Source organism: Candidozyma auris, chromosome 6, assembly GCF_003013715.1.
Source record: "Candidozyma auris chromosome 6, complete sequence".
NCBI lineage: Eukaryota > Fungi > Ascomycota > Pichiomycetes > Serinales > Metschnikowiaceae > Candidozyma > Candidozyma auris.
This window is the reverse complement of record NC_072817.1, coordinates 135,384-151,473: the sequence shown is the minus strand read 5'-3', so window position 1 is coordinate 151,473 and position 16,090 is coordinate 135,384. Positions and strand designations below refer to the sequence as shown.

The 16,090-nt window shown below is 44.9% G+C and overlaps 7 protein-coding genes across 7 annotated transcripts; 3 read left to right on the top strand and 4 right to left on the bottom strand. All coding sequences in view use genetic code 12, as the record gives it.

Moving 5' to 3' along the window:
- Positions 1 to 95: 95 nt before the first annotated feature.
- Positions 96 to 2,645, bottom strand: MCM2 (MCM DNA helicase complex subunit MCM2; the record flags this gene model as incomplete). The annotated part of the gene is made up of 1 exon (XM_029037487.2): positions 96 to 2,645. One exon carries the CDS (start codon positions 2,643 to 2,645, stop codon positions 96 to 98), a length of 2,550 nt encoding a protein of 849 aa, XP_028888543.2.
- Positions 2,646 to 4,138: 1,493 nt separating this feature from the next.
- On the top strand, positions 4,139 to 5,620 carry CJI96_0004752 (uncharacterized protein; the record flags this gene model as incomplete). The annotated part of the gene is made up of 1 exon (XM_029037488.2): positions 4,139 to 5,620. The coding sequence occupies one exon, from the start codon at positions 4,139 to 4,141 to the stop codon at positions 5,618 to 5,620; it is 1,482 nt and encodes a 493-aa protein (XP_028888544.2).
- A 153-nt stretch (positions 5,621 to 5,773) lies between these two features.
- PIM1 (ATP-dependent Lon protease PIM1) lies at positions 5,774 to 8,977 on the bottom strand (the record flags this gene model as incomplete). The annotated part of the gene is made up of 1 exon (XM_029037489.2): positions 5,774 to 8,977. The coding sequence occupies one exon, from the start codon at positions 8,975 to 8,977 to the stop codon at positions 5,774 to 5,776; it is 3,204 nt and encodes a 1,067-aa protein (XP_028888545.2).
- A 582-nt stretch (positions 8,978 to 9,559) lies between these two features.
- CJI96_0004750 (uncharacterized protein) lies at positions 9,560 to 10,606 on the bottom strand (the record flags this gene model as incomplete). The annotated part of the gene is made up of 1 exon (XM_029037490.1): positions 9,560 to 10,606. The coding sequence occupies one exon, from the start codon at positions 10,604 to 10,606 to the stop codon at positions 9,560 to 9,562; it is 1,047 nt and encodes a 348-aa protein (XP_028888546.1).
- A 106-nt stretch (positions 10,607 to 10,712) lies between these two features.
- On the top strand, positions 10,713 to 11,627 carry CJI96_0004749 (uncharacterized protein; the record flags this gene model as incomplete). The annotated part of the gene is made up of 1 exon (XM_029037491.2): positions 10,713 to 11,627. The coding sequence occupies one exon, from the start codon at positions 10,713 to 10,715 to the stop codon at positions 11,625 to 11,627; it is 915 nt and encodes a 304-aa protein (XP_028888547.2).
- Positions 11,628 to 11,701: 74 nt separating this feature from the next.
- On the bottom strand, positions 11,702 to 13,747 carry CJI96_0004748 (tRNA (cytosine-C5-)-methyltransferase; the record flags this gene model as incomplete). The annotated part of the gene is made up of 1 exon (XM_029037492.2): positions 11,702 to 13,747. The coding sequence occupies one exon, from the start codon at positions 13,745 to 13,747 to the stop codon at positions 11,702 to 11,704; it is 2,046 nt and encodes a 681-aa protein (XP_028888548.2).
- Positions 13,748 to 14,997: 1,250 nt separating this feature from the next.
- CJI96_0004747 (uncharacterized protein) lies at positions 14,998 to 16,071 on the top strand (the record flags this gene model as incomplete). The annotated part of the gene is made up of 1 exon (XM_029037493.2): positions 14,998 to 16,071. One exon carries the CDS (start codon positions 14,998 to 15,000, stop codon positions 16,069 to 16,071), a length of 1,074 nt encoding a protein of 357 aa, XP_028888549.2.
- Between the last annotated feature and the right edge of the window lie 19 nt (positions 16,072 to 16,090).

The following is a 16,090-nucleotide window of genomic DNA, read 5'->3' as shown; positions in this document are numbered from 1 at the left end:
CTTGATTTTTGTCCCTACGGAAGTAATACACCAATTTTATCAGACTTTCCTAAAACCCGTAGATAATACAAACAAGAAAACAACCATTATTTCACCTAACGCCAGCTGGGCAACGTGTACTTCATGAATGACTTTTGGAGCTGTCTTCTTACTGTGATCTTTTGTGCTCCAACAAAACTGTCAATGCTGACCTTGATCGCTCTGTTCAAATCACCTTGACTTACAAAATCACTGAGTCTCATCCTTGCAAACGCTTCGGCAATTCTGATTATACTTTCCAAGTGACGTACGGTAATTGGGAATGAGCCAGTCGAGATCGATTCCCTTCTCAAATCAGCGTACACCAATGCCACTTTATCCATATCCATTTGATGCAACTTAGGTGACACTTTGGCCCTGGCATACCTGATATACTTAGCCAATGTTTCTTGAGGAATTGGGGAGATTTCACTTTCTCGCTGTTCATTGCTTTGAGTGATCTTCTCACGGCGACTCATACCATCATCCATAGCATCCTCATTGTCATCTAAGACATCCTCATCATTAGATGGATGAGAGCGCATATGGGAGTCAATGACGAAGGATGCAAGACGCTCATCCAGCTCTGGATTAACCAAATCTCTGACAACACATAGGATGTCAAACCTGGACAATATTGGCTCCGTGAGATTGACATTCTGTGAAAGCGGGAGGGTTGAGTTGTATTTACCACCGGTAGGGTTAGCAGCAGCAATAATTGCACAACGAGCTTGCAATGAAGTAATAATACCAGCTTTAGAAACAGAGATCGACTGCTGCTCCATGGCTTCGTGGATGGAAGTACGGTCCTGATCATTCATCTTATCAAACTCATCGATAAGACAAGTACCTTTATCAGCAAGAACAAGAGCACCACCTTCCAAAGTCCATTCTCGGGTGATTGGATCCTTTCTCACGGAAGCTGTCAAACCGACGGCGGAGGCACCTTGTCCGGTAGCAAATACTGCTCTGTTAGCCGTCTTTTCAGCATACTTCAAGATCTGGGACTTTGCCGTACCCGGGTCACCCAATAAAAGAACATTTATATCACCACGGATAGAGTGCTTCCCATCGATATCTTTCGCAACACCGCCAAATAGCGAACAAGCAATTGCTGTCTTGATGTCACGATGGCCGTAAATCGATGGAGCCATCGAGCCAATAATTTTGTCTATGATACCTCTCTCACGAGAAAGTCTGCGGAACTCTCTCTCGTCTTCTTCTACCCAAGAAGAAGCGCCACTGTCGTTGTTCAATGAGGTGCTTGTCTCCTTTCTCTTTATTGAATTTGCTTCGACAATCGTAGCAAAAACGGGGAAGCCATTCTTAGCGTTGAGGCCACCATCGTAATTGTTCTTGTAGATACCGACAACTTCGACCTCTTCACCAGGTTTGGCAATATCAACCAAGTCTGCCACCAAAATCACCTCTCTGTGACGTGGCAAACGACCAGCAGGAACGGTGCCAGGTGCTTCTTGCAATGTGATTCTCTGGTAGTTATTGTATATAGTCTTTTCAGAATTCATCTTGAAGGGACCTTTACTACTGCAGTTGGTACAGAAGTTCACTTTCACTTCTTGCTTGGAGTCTTGAATGTAAGGACCAAGGAGCTGACCGCACTTGAGACAGTTGAACTTGACGTATTTGAGTTGTGGGAAAACACCGGTTCTTCTTGTCACCACTCCTGAGATCTTCACGAGCTGATTTAAGTTCTTCTCCCGAAGATCTCTCAATGACAAAGCGTTGGGAAAGTTTGAGATTCTTACGTGAATCTCTGAGTGAATTTGGGAGTAGTTAGGGTAGTGCAACTCAGTAGCTTCAATAGCCACGATATCGAAGATCTTCAACATTTCTGTTGGAGAAGTGGCCAAGAAGAGCGCCAAAATGGCCTTCGAGTCTGCCAAGTGGTTATAAGAAACATCCAAGGACTCGGCATTGACCTCACCCAAAGTACGAATACGAGCACCATACACGGAACGGCCCCTCTCGTCGGTGTATTCCAAAAGGAAAGACTTCAACTCTCTTGCAATCGAACGCGAGACCGCAGGCTGCAAAATCCACTCTGTGATGGAGGGCGCCTTGACATCCGCCAATGACTCAAGGGACAACTCTTCCTGGAAAGGGTCAATGTCCACATCATTCAAGAAGTCATCTTGGTCGTCATACTGTCTTCTACGTCTTCTTCTTTGGATAGGCAAGCCGTATTCGTTGACGTCGGCCTCTCCCTCATCATCATCGTCATCGAGAAACGCTTGACTTCTCGCGCGTGTATCTTTGTTCATGCCAAGCAACTCGTCACGGCGATTCAATTGCTCGTCAATTCTTCTTCTTTCGGCAGCGTCCAACTCTTCGTACTCCTCATCGTCGATATTGCCATCTCCCAAGTTATAGTGGTCTTGGGCCTCATTTTTGCGGTAGTCATTTTGCAAGTTCTCCATTAAATCCTCGCCTTCTTCTTCGTCAGAAGGGTTCAAGTCGGTAATATCATTGTGGATCTCTTCCTCTTCATCCTCAAAGGGAATCGCTGGCGATGAAGGAGGCAATTGTGGCGACGAGGCCAACGAGGGAGGTGATCTCTCAGAAGCCGAATCTTCGTCATCGGCTTGTCTCTTTCTTGGGCTGGACATTTGTGGAGAAAGAGTAAGGGGTGTGGAAAAGTTGGAGGTGTAGTGAGTGGAAAAAGAGTGATAAATGAGGTGCGCAGACGCGCGTAATTTAACTTTTTTTGTCAAGACGCGACGCGACACAAGACGATACCATTGCGAAGAGATAAGTGAAGCAGGCAGAACGACGAGAAGATGCAATCTTTGTGATTCATGGAGACTCTTCAAGTGGGGAAAAATACTGGATAATCTTTCACCTATCGATTGAGCTGTCAAAGGCATGAGTGAGTTGGGAAGATCGTATGTATTAGAGACAGGAAGTTGCAAAATAAAGTGTATGGCTGGTACATCAAATAGGATCGTGGTCTCATAAAAGTAATGATTCTTACGATGTTTAGATTTCATGAGTGAAAAGAAACTTGGAACGAGATCATAGCCACGTTGACTGGAGGTTCTTCTGCCAAATTCTATCTTCATCAAGTGCTCATCTGTGTACCATGCTATATGGACGCTCGGAACTTACGCAGATTTGAGGTGTGGTTTTGCTATATAGTTTTGTATGAGTTTAAAGCTGAGGAAGGGATGTAAAGATTCTTGACCTTAGCGACCTTCAATCAACGTATTCGTCGGAGAAAAAGAAAAGTCAAAATTTGAAGTGATGCCAGTTCAGCAAAGAAGCTTATATCATAAGGTCGCTGATGGTGACTCTCAGCAATGCCATGTAGTGACGAAGGATGGTGGTTTGATCAGCATATAAGGTCATTATTTCAATTTTTTGGATTTTGTTTATTACATTTTTGTTTTGAGGTATTTTACTTCTTCCACCCTTTTAAAACAGCCTGAGAATTTTGCCTTAATCATGCGAAAGTGAAGCATATTAAACCCTAACGATTAAATCACAATCAAAATCTTCAGAATAAAAACTCTTATAACACTTTGCTGGAGAATTGATTAAAATTTTTTTATTGAAACTCTCTTGAGACATATCCCTGAGGTGCCCGAAGCTTTTAATCGGTGTGTCTGAGGCTCATTCGCAGTAGCTGTTGATTCCAAGCTTTCACTACAAATAGCTACCAAAAGCTCTTACTTAGAAGAAGGAGTATGGCACAATAATCACAGCATAACGTCTTACCTACCTCACTCATTGGATGAGTATATTTCATAAATCCATGAGTCACTCAGTACACCTTTACTGAACTTTCCTTCTTCTACTCCCTCTTTTCGCAGCCAACATTCTATGCACTTGTCTGCCGTCCCTGACAGAAAGAACCCCTCACAAAGTCACAAGAGCTAGAGAGAAAAAACCAAAAAAAAAAAGAAAAACAAGAAGGAAAAAGAGCCCAGGCCAAGTTCAGTTGAGTCATTGGCATTGAAAGTTCTTATCCCACATCATATTCAGCATCGCTTTATCTATTCTTATCCTACGTGCTCTCCTGTGCACTTGTGTACTGTCTGCACTCCGTCGGCCATATCAGAACCCTGATTTACAACTTCAATTCCCCATCTTGCAAGAAGCCATGACTGCAGTGACCGCAGTGGACTACCTTGAGCAGCAGCTTCAACTCGAAAAGGAGGCTAGAGAAACGCTTCCCTATGAGCCCGACAGGTGCACTTATCCTCAGCCGCTAAGACAGCTCGTGTTTACCTGTCTCACTTGCCTGAGAGCCAACGACAACACCCCAATCGGCGTGTGCTACCTGTGTCTGATACAATGTCACAGTACCCATGAATTGGTGGAGCTACTTCCCAAACGGTCATTTGTGTGCGATTGTGGAACAACAAGAATGAAGAATGGCCATGCTTGTGAGTTAAGGATAAAGCAGGCTAAAGAGGACGCTAAGAAGTATCGTCCAGGAGATCAGGGCAGCGAGCAATCTAACCGCCAGCATGAAGGAGATGGACACCAACACATACAACGACTGCCAAGTAGCCCTCACCAGCTGCTGAGACAAGAAATTCCAAAACTTCGAGCCGGCTTATCTTCTACCCATTTTCACAGCCTATCGTCCCAGAAACTGCCGGCAGAAGATGTACCCAGCTCGAGCAATAAGTACAATCACAACTTCGAGGGTCGCTTTTGTTCATGCAACGAACTATATAACCCCGTAAAGGAAACAAGAACCATGCACCAATGCTATTTCGGAGAGTATTGCGGCGAGGATTGGTTCCATCAAGATTGCATTTTAGGCTACAAACCGGGTATATTTAGCAACGACAAGCTGGTGCCCCGCAATGAGATTACCTCGTCACTGAATCTCTCCTCGGGATTAGATGCACCACTCGATTCGAAAGACATCATAAATGAAGAAGAGCAGGGCACTAAGACCGATGAGTCAACGCTGAAAAAGGACTCTCCTCGAACCGAAGCATCTGACCATGAAGACGCGGACTCAGACGATGATGATGTCGTTCCATATTTCCCTGCACTAGACTCATTTTCCGAATTCATTTGCCTGGGATGTATTGAAGCATTTCCTGATGCATTTGACGAAATATCAAATAATTCACAGATTGTCGCAGCAAAGCTACCGCAATTTGAGGGGGTTGACTCCGCTCATGAATGGAAAGCACGCTACGACGCGTACCTTACTGGTGAGCCTCAAGCTAAAAAGATCAAAACTGAAAAGAAAAATAGACAACCTTATACATTGTTTCTTCGCCACAATTTCAAGCTCGAATTGAAGAAGCTTAAGGACTCTGTTTCCCCCGACTCCCCCGTTGGAGCTCTTTTAAGAAGTTTCGAATTCTTGAGTGGGGAAGATTCAATTTACCTGCCTGACGAGGATTCTGATGTGGGCTCCTCAACTGGTTCCTTATTTGAAATGGGTACAGAGGCTCTTCAGACGTTGCCAGGACAACAGGCAATCGAGGGTTTACATGCTTATGAATTGATGAGATCCAGACTACGTGATTTTTTCCAAGATTTTGTCGATAAGAACAAGGTTGTCACAGAGGATAAAGTTCGAGACTTCTTCGACAATCTCAAGCAATCTCACTAGCGATACGAATATCGTCATTCACTATCTGTACAAACGGATATATACAATTGAGTTCGTGTTTAGTGATCACAGACATTTAATCCCTTCGCAGTCTAGTGCGACGGTCTTTGCGAATGCTAATCGTGTAGATATCATAAATACGTAACACGTAAATTAGTTGCTGTCTTTCTTCTTCTTCTTTTCGTCCAACAACTCAAACTCTTTCTTCCAAACATTGTTGCAATCTTCCTTTGTAACATCGGGGAAGATGGCATCAAATACCTCAGAATACCACAGAACTGGAATAAACTTCACGCCTTCCTTAACCTCCTTGGGAATTTCCTCTAATTCATTCTCTATGTCTTTGGGGAATATGATAGTGTCACAGCCGTACCTCTTGGCACCCAAAATCTTCTCCCTGAGACCACCCACGGGCAAAACCTTGCCTGTGAGAGTGATCTCACCTGTCATGGCAATGGTAGGAGGCAAAGCTTTGTTCAATGCCAAGGAGATTAATGATGAGGTGAATGAGATACCGGCTGACGGACCGTCCTTAGGGATCGCCCCATCAGGGCAATGAACATGTATATCAGCGGCCTCGAAGAATCTATTCTCTGGATACTCTTTAACAAGGAACAGCTTAGCGAAAGAGTAGGCGATCGAAGCGGACTCCTTCATCACATCCTTCAAATGACCAGTGACGTGCATACCAGCATGGCCAGAACCAGAGCTTATGGCGTGCGTCAAAATTGATTCAATGTAAAGAGCATCTCCATTACCAGAAGTACTATAGGAAAGACCAGTTGCAACACCAGGTGGAGGAATATCATACACACGCGACCTAGTATAGATTTCGGGACCAACATAGTCTTTCAAAACTTCTGGAGTTATCTCCAACTTAACATCAGTGGGGATTTCTAGGGGTTTGACTTCCTCTTGCTCATCATTTGCAGAGAGTGAAATGTTATCAGAGAACTGCTTGCTATCTTCCGGTTTTGGCACTGCACGGACAGTCTCCGTTTTTGCAGGGTCTGCTACGTCTGACTTCTCCTTTGGCGCCTCTTTTTCCTCTAGCATTTCAACAATTTTTAAAGATGCCTTGCTGAAAATTCTAGTGATCAACTTCTTCACATTTCTCAAACCGCTCTCACGGCAGTACTTCTCGATTAATCTTGTGATAGCCGCAGGAGAAATGGACACATGCTTCTCGCTGAGACCAGCTTTCTTGGCAGCTTGTGGGACCAAATGTCTCGTAGCAATCTCAAGCTTTTCATTGTTTGTATAACCAGAAACATCGATGATTTCCATTCTGTCTCGTAAGGGAGCTGGAATGTTTCCCAAGTAGTTTGCAGTACAAACAAACAAAACCTTAGAGAGATCCACCTTGACATCGATATAGTTGTCAACGAAAGCGTTGTTTTGCTCTGGATCCAAAATTTCCAAAAATGCTGAAGCAGCACCACCACTTCTAGACAAGTCGAGCTTGTCAATTTCATCTATCAACATCAAAGGGTTCGACGTCTTGGCCAGTTTCAAAGCAGAAATGATGCGGCCTGGGATGGACCCAATGTATGTTCTTCTGTGACCCTTCACCTCGTGCACATCCTGAATACCCCCCATGGCAATTCTGACATAACGGCGGTCCAAGGCTTCTGCGATGGACTTTGCAATGGAGGTCTTACCTGTACCTGGAGGACCAGTCAAACATAGTATCTTTCCGTCAACCTTTCCGGAAACCTTACCCATAGAGATGAACTCTAGGATACGTTCTTTGACTTCTTTCAAGCCATAGTGATCACGATCCAAAATATCCTTGGCTAACTTGACTTCGAAACGGTCCTTCGAATAAACACCCCAGGGAATCGATGTCAACCAATCCAAATACCTTTCACTGACAGCAAGCTCGCTAGAATGCTCGTTTTGACTTTCCATTTTTGCTTTTTCACTGTTATAGGCCTCCATTGCTTCTTCACTCAACTTCAAATGCTTTAAGCGTTCATCAAACTTGCGAGTCTTCGAGTTCTCTTGCTCAACAAGGCCCGCGTTCTTTTGCAAGCCTTTGATGTATTCCTTAACGATTTGCTTTGTTTGAGCTTCGTCAGCACGAGAGGATAATTCCTTCATCGTCTTTTCAGCGATGGTGTACGCCTCAAGTTCGTTTTTAAACAATTCAAGAGCTTTCTGCAACCTTGCCTCGACGTTCAATTCTTCCAACATTTCCTGAACCTTCTTCGGTGTTGCACTGGTGGTAGATCCAATGAAGTCGGCAAGCTTGTGTGGCGACGACAATAAGTTGCTGGCGTCTCTGACAGTATCTTTCTTGTTTGGGATTACACGAGCCATCTTTGACAACAGGTTTTTCACGTCCTCAATGAGCGCTCTGAACTCTGTCGTGTTGGGATCGTAAGGCTCGTCCTTACAATGCGATACCTTGGCATATGAAACACCTAGCGTCTTTAGGTATGCGGTTGGAAAGTCTTCCTCCTCCACTGGGTCGGGCGCAGTGGACCCGTCGGTAGCCACTGTGGAGGATGTGGGGGAGGCCTCGGAAGGTACCGTAAGCTTCTCCAAACGACATCTTTCCATGGGGTACCCAAGAATGCGCAAGTAAGGCCCATCTTCGTAGTAACGTTGCACGTAGCAGTGCACACCGATTGTATATACGGAGTCTCTATTATTGATGATATCTGTATCCGGCTCCTCGGGATCCTTCATGTGAAATAAGACGAAATGCGGTTCTCTTCTGTCACAAATCTCGATGATGGTCTTCTTGACCGCTAGGTCGGATATGTTAATCGAGAAAGGACGCCCCGGAAGCGGTGGTTTGTCTTTCATGGCGATAGCCAAGAGCGGTGGATAAGATCCAGCTTGGTACGACACAACCGAGGACATATTGTTGCTGTGATCGTCGTCATTATTGTTATTGTTATTGTTGTTGTTGTTGTTGCTGTTGTTACCTCCACCATTACTGCCGCCCAAAGACGTACCTCCGGTCAGAGTCGCCTCGGCAACAACCAGACCTGACTCCTTCGGTCTATTGGGCTCAACATCTTTTGCTGGCTCAGGCTCCTTCTTCTTTTCCTTGGCTGGCTCCTCAGGTGATTTCTTACTACCATCATTGCCGTCCTTCTTCTTCATATAAAGCGTAGGCTCTTCCGTAGTGAAGTGGGTGCCGTCGGTGGCAAGGATGGCTCTAGCTCGAGTCTCCTGCGGCAAAGAACGAGGCGATCGGGGCAAATCCGAAAGATTTATATCAAGAATCGTTGGTGCTGTAGCAGCATATGTGGCATTTCTAACCTGATGAAGCTGCACTCGAGCAGTGACAGTTGAAAGAGGACGAACCCCAGTTGCCGATGCTTGTGCGAGCGCCTTGAGCATCAAGCTCCTTCGAGAAGCCCTATGAAGTGTAGATTTGCTTAATAACATAACGCTTTATTGTTTGGTAGCGTTTGTTTTGGTGGGGCTGGTTTGGATGATGCTTGAGTGGCGGAAGTCAATACGATTTGTAATGTGCTGGGAGCATTTCTGTCGAAGAAGTGCTCAGAAGCTCACGTGACCTCGACTCAAATTCTGTGAGTCCGATAAGTCGCGGATTGTTCGCGAGATCGGATGCCAATGCTACAGTTTTGAAGCTTAGAAAGACAAAAAATGAAAGTTTGTAATATTACGCCGAAGTTCGTCAGATAGTATTACGCTGTGATTCAGATAGAATCTAGGTTAGCAAGGTTCTCACCCTATGTCATCTCCCTATGTTATCTAATAGCACTGTCTGCGGACTAGTGAAGAGTGTCCGAGCATATCAGTTGGTGCTTTTCGCAGCCACCGTTGTGACAGTACACATATTTGCGATGGGCGTGCACCCGATGAAAACAGATTTGGTTCAAGAGGAGCCTTTGAGCAGCTTTAATTATGCTCTTCGAGAGTGTTTCATAGCTTGAGGTAACTTGGGTGAATAGCGCCTTATATCTTGAAAACATGCTTCTTTCTGGGAGTTTCCTCGGGCTCCTCAGACTCCTCACGAGGCCTCTTGGCAGGTTTCAAGGGCGAAGAGTGATTATCCTCGGCAAAATTAGCATCGTTATAGAAATCAAGCGAGTTGATCTCCTCATCCTCTACAAGTAAGCTTTTCTTGATGTGATTCAGCGGCACCCGCGTGGCTTCGGACGATAGAAGCCTGATCTTCGACTTCCTGCTTTTTCCTGGGATTGCGATTTGTCGACTCAGCAAGTCGGCGCTTGCGCTTCGGAAACTCTCATCTTCGTCAACGGTGCTGTTGTCGTTGATTGCCGTCAGGTTAGCCTCAATGTTGCTAACATCAACGCCATTAGGCCCCTGTTTAACGGGCGTGGCTTCTGCTGAGGAAGCTGGCGACGAGAATACATTGGCTGGAGGAGGTTCCAGCGGCAGTTTAGACACATCCTCGTGTGCCAGCGACGCTAGGCTCTCCCTGAGCATTTTTGCCTTTGAACCCAATGGCGGAGCCCTTGAAGCCGCCAGACTGGGCCTTGAAAGCACAGGCGAGAACACCAGCTTACTAAATACCAGCTTTGTGTCATTTGGAGAGAAGAAACTGTGATCAGTGAATTGAGGTACTTGGGGCATGGATTTGAAGTGACGAGCCGAAGTTGGCGGTGAAAGAAACAGACTGCTTCTCTTCGAGACCCCAGTGATTGAGGGAGCCGTCTGTCTCTGGCTCTCCAACTGCCTGTTCAAATCAGCTATCGTGTTCCTGAGCTCGTCAACCATGGCCTCGTGTACTTTCTCCTTTGTTGATAGCTGTTGTTTTAGAACAGATACTCTTCGCTCGTAGTCGTGAACCTTCTCTGTAAGTGCATTAGCGTTAACAGGCTCTACCGGCTTTAATGTCTCGCCTCCCTTACCTTTCTTTGAGAGACAGACCAGCTTATATGCGCATAGTCGTATAAGAGACTTTCTCAATTCCTCCTGATGATCAAGGTCCCTGAGTTTGCTTTTGAGTCTATAGTGCTCCTCAGTTAAGAACTCCATAGTTATAGCTGTAGATTCAATGTGTGGTAGTATTATGCTGTTTGTGTTTTGGTTTCGCGCTTCTCTACCTGGAGTAGGTTCATCTCTGCTCAGATGCACCAGTACTATGAAAAAGCACAAACCGAGCTTTAGACAGCTCTGGTGTGCTAATGTTTTTGATGCTTGCAATGACAAGTATGTGAAAGACGCTCAAATAGACACTGATGCCGTGCTACGGTCCAAACACCACGAGGCATCTTTCACAAAGAACAAGCAGAGGAAAATTATCGTGGACACCGAGGCTTCTGATTACGAGGACATTTTCATAGACAAAGGAACCCCAATTGGACCAGACGATATACTAGAAGCAGTGAAGCCGCTGGCTTTGAAAATCCCAACTCCTCGAAGGGAAGAAATCAAAAACCTTCCGCTGAGTGATCTACTACGTGCCCTTCATTACTACAGCAGTTATAGCGGTCTACAAGAACACAGTTGTGACGAAACAGCATTGCTCAGTTTGGGTATGCTTGTGGAGCAGTGGGCAGACGAGCTTGTGACAGACGACTTTGCTAAAATGTTTGCTGAGCCTGAGATGAACATGGATGGCGAGATGCTACCGAGGGATGAGCAGCACGAGCTTGATGCTTTGGGAAATTACACCCAAGACGTTGAGTCTGAGGAGTCAGATATAATATCTCTAGATCTAGAGCCTAGCGATGAGGATCATGATGTCACAAGTGAAAGCGAAGAAAACGAAGAAAATGACCAGCATCATGCGATTCAAACTTCGGAACTGGAATCCGGAGTAGGTGGCAGCACTATTTCAGATGCTACGTCTATTTCAAGCTCGGAACTGGATTCGTCTTCATCCTCCGTTTCAAATGCCGAGGTATCTCAAAAAATAGTGCCTCACAACACAACCAAAGCTGATCTTCCAGATGAATCGAATGAGTCTTCGTCTGAAGAATCAAGTGATACCTCTAGCTCCAGCTCGGACTCAGGTAGCTCGAGTTCAGAGAATTCTGAACCCGTTGACGATTGATAACTTTATACAAGTAACGAGAATGACCATGCCTATACAATGTTAAACATACAACTCTCTAACACACATCCCAATCAAGCCTCGGTTTCCGCGTCTTTGCTCTTGTTGTTGCTTTCTTCCTTCATCTCCTCAGGTTGCTCAGAGCTTCTCTTCGACTCGATTTCTTTCTGGTGCTTCTTTTCCTTTCCCTCATCCTTAGCAGACGTTGCGATGTTAAAGAGTCTCATGAGTAACTCCTGAGTGTCCTGCTTGTTTACCATCAAGTTAACGTTGGATCTACCCTTCCACAATGGGAAAATAGCATCCTCTAGCCCTTCTCTTTTGACTGTCAAAAACAAGCATCCTTCGCTGATGCCTTCTAGCTTATCGCAGAACTCATTATCAAGGCCGGTCTCTCTGAGTGTCTCGATCTTAAGGAAGGCTTCCTGAAGAAGAACCTGCAAGATATTTGTATTACAGAACAAGCTTCTGGAGCCACTCAAGAAGTTCTTGAGCGTATGCAAGGATTCGCTTTGTACTCTCCAAGGACAGTTACTGCTATCGTTTCTTTGAACGGTGAACATCTTAATACCGGCGTGAACAAGTTTCAATTTTTGTTCTTCGATCTTCAAAATGCTTGCAATTGATGGGCTCACGTAGTAGATTACACGAGCTGGTTCCCCCATGGCGTTTCTGACCAACGCAGTGTTTTTAGGAAACTTATCGTTGATCCCGTAAAATTCCCAGCACAGCTTCAACTGATCATTCTCGGGGTCGAGAAAAACAAACGGCTCTTCATTGGCAATTCGTGGAGCCTTCTGCTTTTTCTGTGGAGCTTCAGCGCTAGGCTCAATCTTTTGTTTCTTGGAATCCACCTCAGCCTCGGTAGAGGCCGCTCTTTTAGCACCCTTTTGATTGTCGGTACCCTCCTTTTCGAATACTGTTATGAAAAATCCACCAGTATTTTGCAAATGTGGGTAAACTCTGATGCAACGGTCTAAGTGGAATTGCTTAGCCTCCTCCTCAGATGGTGGGAATGCACTGGCAGGCACAGACTCATCGCCTTTCTCACGTACATTCATGTCTTTACCGTAGACTTTCCAATTGCTGACACCTGGACGTCTCTTAAGACCAGGCAACTCCTCAGAGCAATCCTTTATCTTCACGGTGTCATTCCACTTTCTCATCGCTTCAGCAACAACAGCTTCGTTCTCGATTGGAGACATGGAGCATGTAGAGTACACAAGACGTCCACCAGGTTTCAACAACTGCAAACCTCTGTTCAAAATGTTCACTTGCAAAGAGTGCAATCCCAATCCATTGCCCACAGTGAAATCCTTCCATATATTGACGTTCTTTCTCATGGTACCATCACCGGAGCAAGGCACATCACACAAGATTCTATCAAACTTGACGATTTGACCATCGATATTAATTCTAGGAAACATCAGCGCGTCGTGGTTCACCACCAAAAAATTTGGCGAGTTGAGTCTCTTGACCTGGTGCACTAACATGTGGGATCTCTTGTAGTCAGAGTCGTTAGCAATAACAAAGCCCGATGCCAATTCCTGCTCATCGTTAGCATGCAAGGCCTCGACCAATTGAGCTGTCTTCGATCCTGGAGCAGCACACATATCCAAAACCGCGTGATGAGGCTTCACATCCATAAGAAGAGGAGGAATCATAGAAACAGCCTCTTGTCTCGAGATGTTGCCCACCACGGTCTCTAGCACCAAAAACCTTTGTGTATCAGCAAACTGAGCGTTTTTTCTTATCACGGATTTGGGCACATCAAGCTGCCATCCCAACTTGGCTGGGTAGAACTCAATGTTTTTTGGAGCGAGCTTCTGGCCCTCAAACTCCTCATCCTGAAGTTTAGAGACATGGTCGTCTATGAATTTCTGGTTCACTTCCAATGCGTGCTTTCTAGAGCCTGTGATTCTGAACGTCAACGGCAAATCCCTTTGGCAGTGTTCTTTGAAAGTGTCCCACTCATCGTCTGGAATGAGCCCAGAGGACTTGTAGTAGTTTTCCCACTTTTCGTTTTCCCTTTTCACGTCTGTCCACTGGCCGTTGCCATTAGTTTCTTTTTTGTCTCTCTTGGTGAAGCCTTTACCAGTCTTGAAATTTCTCTTGCCCATGGTAGCTAGCAGTTGCAAAAGTCGTCTTCGCATACAGCTGAAAAATCGCAAAAACTGCGACTCAGGCAGGGAAGGGCATCGCCCACGCAAGCTGATAAAAGTAGACAATATCAGGGGAAACCGAATTGTATACGAGAGATAAGAACGCTTCTGGGGGTCTCAAAAAGGACGATTTCGAATTTCATCAGACATATTATCCTGATTTGCATTGAAACGTTATCCTGTCTCGGTAACTACAAATGGCTGCAAACTCCGCGATGCAATCTATATGAGGAGCCAAGGACAAAGACTTAAACTCCTCTTCTATTGTTTCGCAGACGTCACTACTAGAGGTGAGGAAAGCGACCACATCTGTAGATACTGCTCAACGTGCAATTGTGCGTCAGTAAGGAGAATCCAAGTCAACTTATGTAAGCCACCTCGTGTTAAGGTCAATTTCAAGCTTTATTCAAATCTAACTAACTGCAGAGCCTGCCTCCTCCCATATGTTTACACTAGCAAGCGACGTCTGTAAATTAAGACCAAAAACTGGTAGAGCTCCAAGTTCAACTGAAATCAATTATCTTTCTCTCGCTATGAGAAAGAAGTGGAAGGAAATCATAGTGTAAGAATCCCGTTTGACTGCTGGCACTGGTTGCAAAGTGGCTGCGAGCACTTTCAGTAAACAACACCACACAGTTATATCTACAAATTTTCTGCATTTTTCATTTGAGCACCGAGAATCAACTTGGTAGAGTAGCAGCCTCCCAAGACCACCATCCCAACTTCTCATCCTCTGAAGTGGTCTTCTTCTTGGCTGCTGCAAGTGAAGATCATCGCCTCATTGGTTGCGCAAAGTTTCCTGGCACACTTCCGTGGCAAGTGACAGAGCTATTATTATCCGAATATTTCAAGCATATGATTGACCCAATATGATATAAAATATATACGAATGAAATGACTACGGTTGATTTATAGTCCTCTTGATCGATTGTTGCTTGAGTTCCTCGGTTACCCCAGACTCCAGAGGCGCAGTCTGCGATACTCAGCAAGTGGCACGTTGAGGACCACGGTGAAACGCCGAATGCTGAATACCAGTTTCAAGGGATTCAATTTAATTCGAATTGATCTGACTCTCTGAGCATCCTTATTCTTATGTAAACGGTCTGATAAGTGCAAACTCTTCAGCCTTCTTATCTTTCTCGCATTTATCGCGAAAACCATCAACTACTTCACATCTTCCTGCTGCTCCTCGTCTTTATGTCCCATAGATGCCAAATCTCCACGCATCCCGAAAAACAGTGTTGGGGTCGCTTGGCGCTGCTCTAGCGCTTTATCATAAGAACTATGGAGGTGGGAGACTAAGTGATTTTGTCAACGCCACTTACTCATTCAAGTTCAAGTTCACCCACTTTGTCGTGATAGCTGTCTTTGTGTTCGCCAACTTTGTAAAATGGGCTATCTTTGGTAAATTGACCGCCAGTGAGGTGAGGATTCTAAAGAATAAGGCTGGTTACACCGCTTGGGAATTCGTGTTTGGTCTACTTGTCTTCTATAATACCACATCGAGCTTTTTTGATATCCAGAAGGAAGTGTTAAAGTATGCCCTACTATTTTTTTGCGTGTTGCTCGTAAAGTATTTCCATTATTTGACTTCAGATAGGGTCCATACGCTATATTGCAACCCGGAGGTGATCCAAGCCACATTTACTGGAAGACATATCCAGCTACGACTTGTTCTGGGCATTCTTCTTATATTATTAATTGAGGGGCTTCTCATATTTCAGTATTTTCAGGACATAATCATGAAGAATCATCTGAGTGAAAACGTCTTGGTGACAATTTTTGGATTCGAAATCATAAACCAGTCGCCTTTGACCTTTGTCACACTTCTACAGTTTATTCTTAACCTGATAGAGTCTAAAAAGGGTCCCCAGAACCTGGAGGCTTTTAAAAAGCGCAAACTACGAATTATGTTTGTGGCAGAATTCATCTTAAATGTCCTCCGTTTCGTCATGTCTTGCATCTTCACTTTAATTTTCATGTATTATTACACTTTTCCCATCCACACTATTCCTTCATCCTATGACAGCTTAAAAGTTGCAGTGATCAAAACGAGAAATCTTGTCAACTTTCGCAAGAAGGAGCTTATGATACAAAGACTTCAGAAGCCAACAAAGGCTACCCTCAAGCATAAATGTATTATTTGCTACGAGGATCTTGCTATGACCCCTGTGACAAACGTCAGAAGAGTGCAGCCGTGCGGTCACGGCTTTCATCTTGACTGTTTACTTCGATGGCTTGAGCTATCACCCACTTGCCCTGTATGTCGCAAGAAAATATAGCCAATTAAATAGGTTCAGC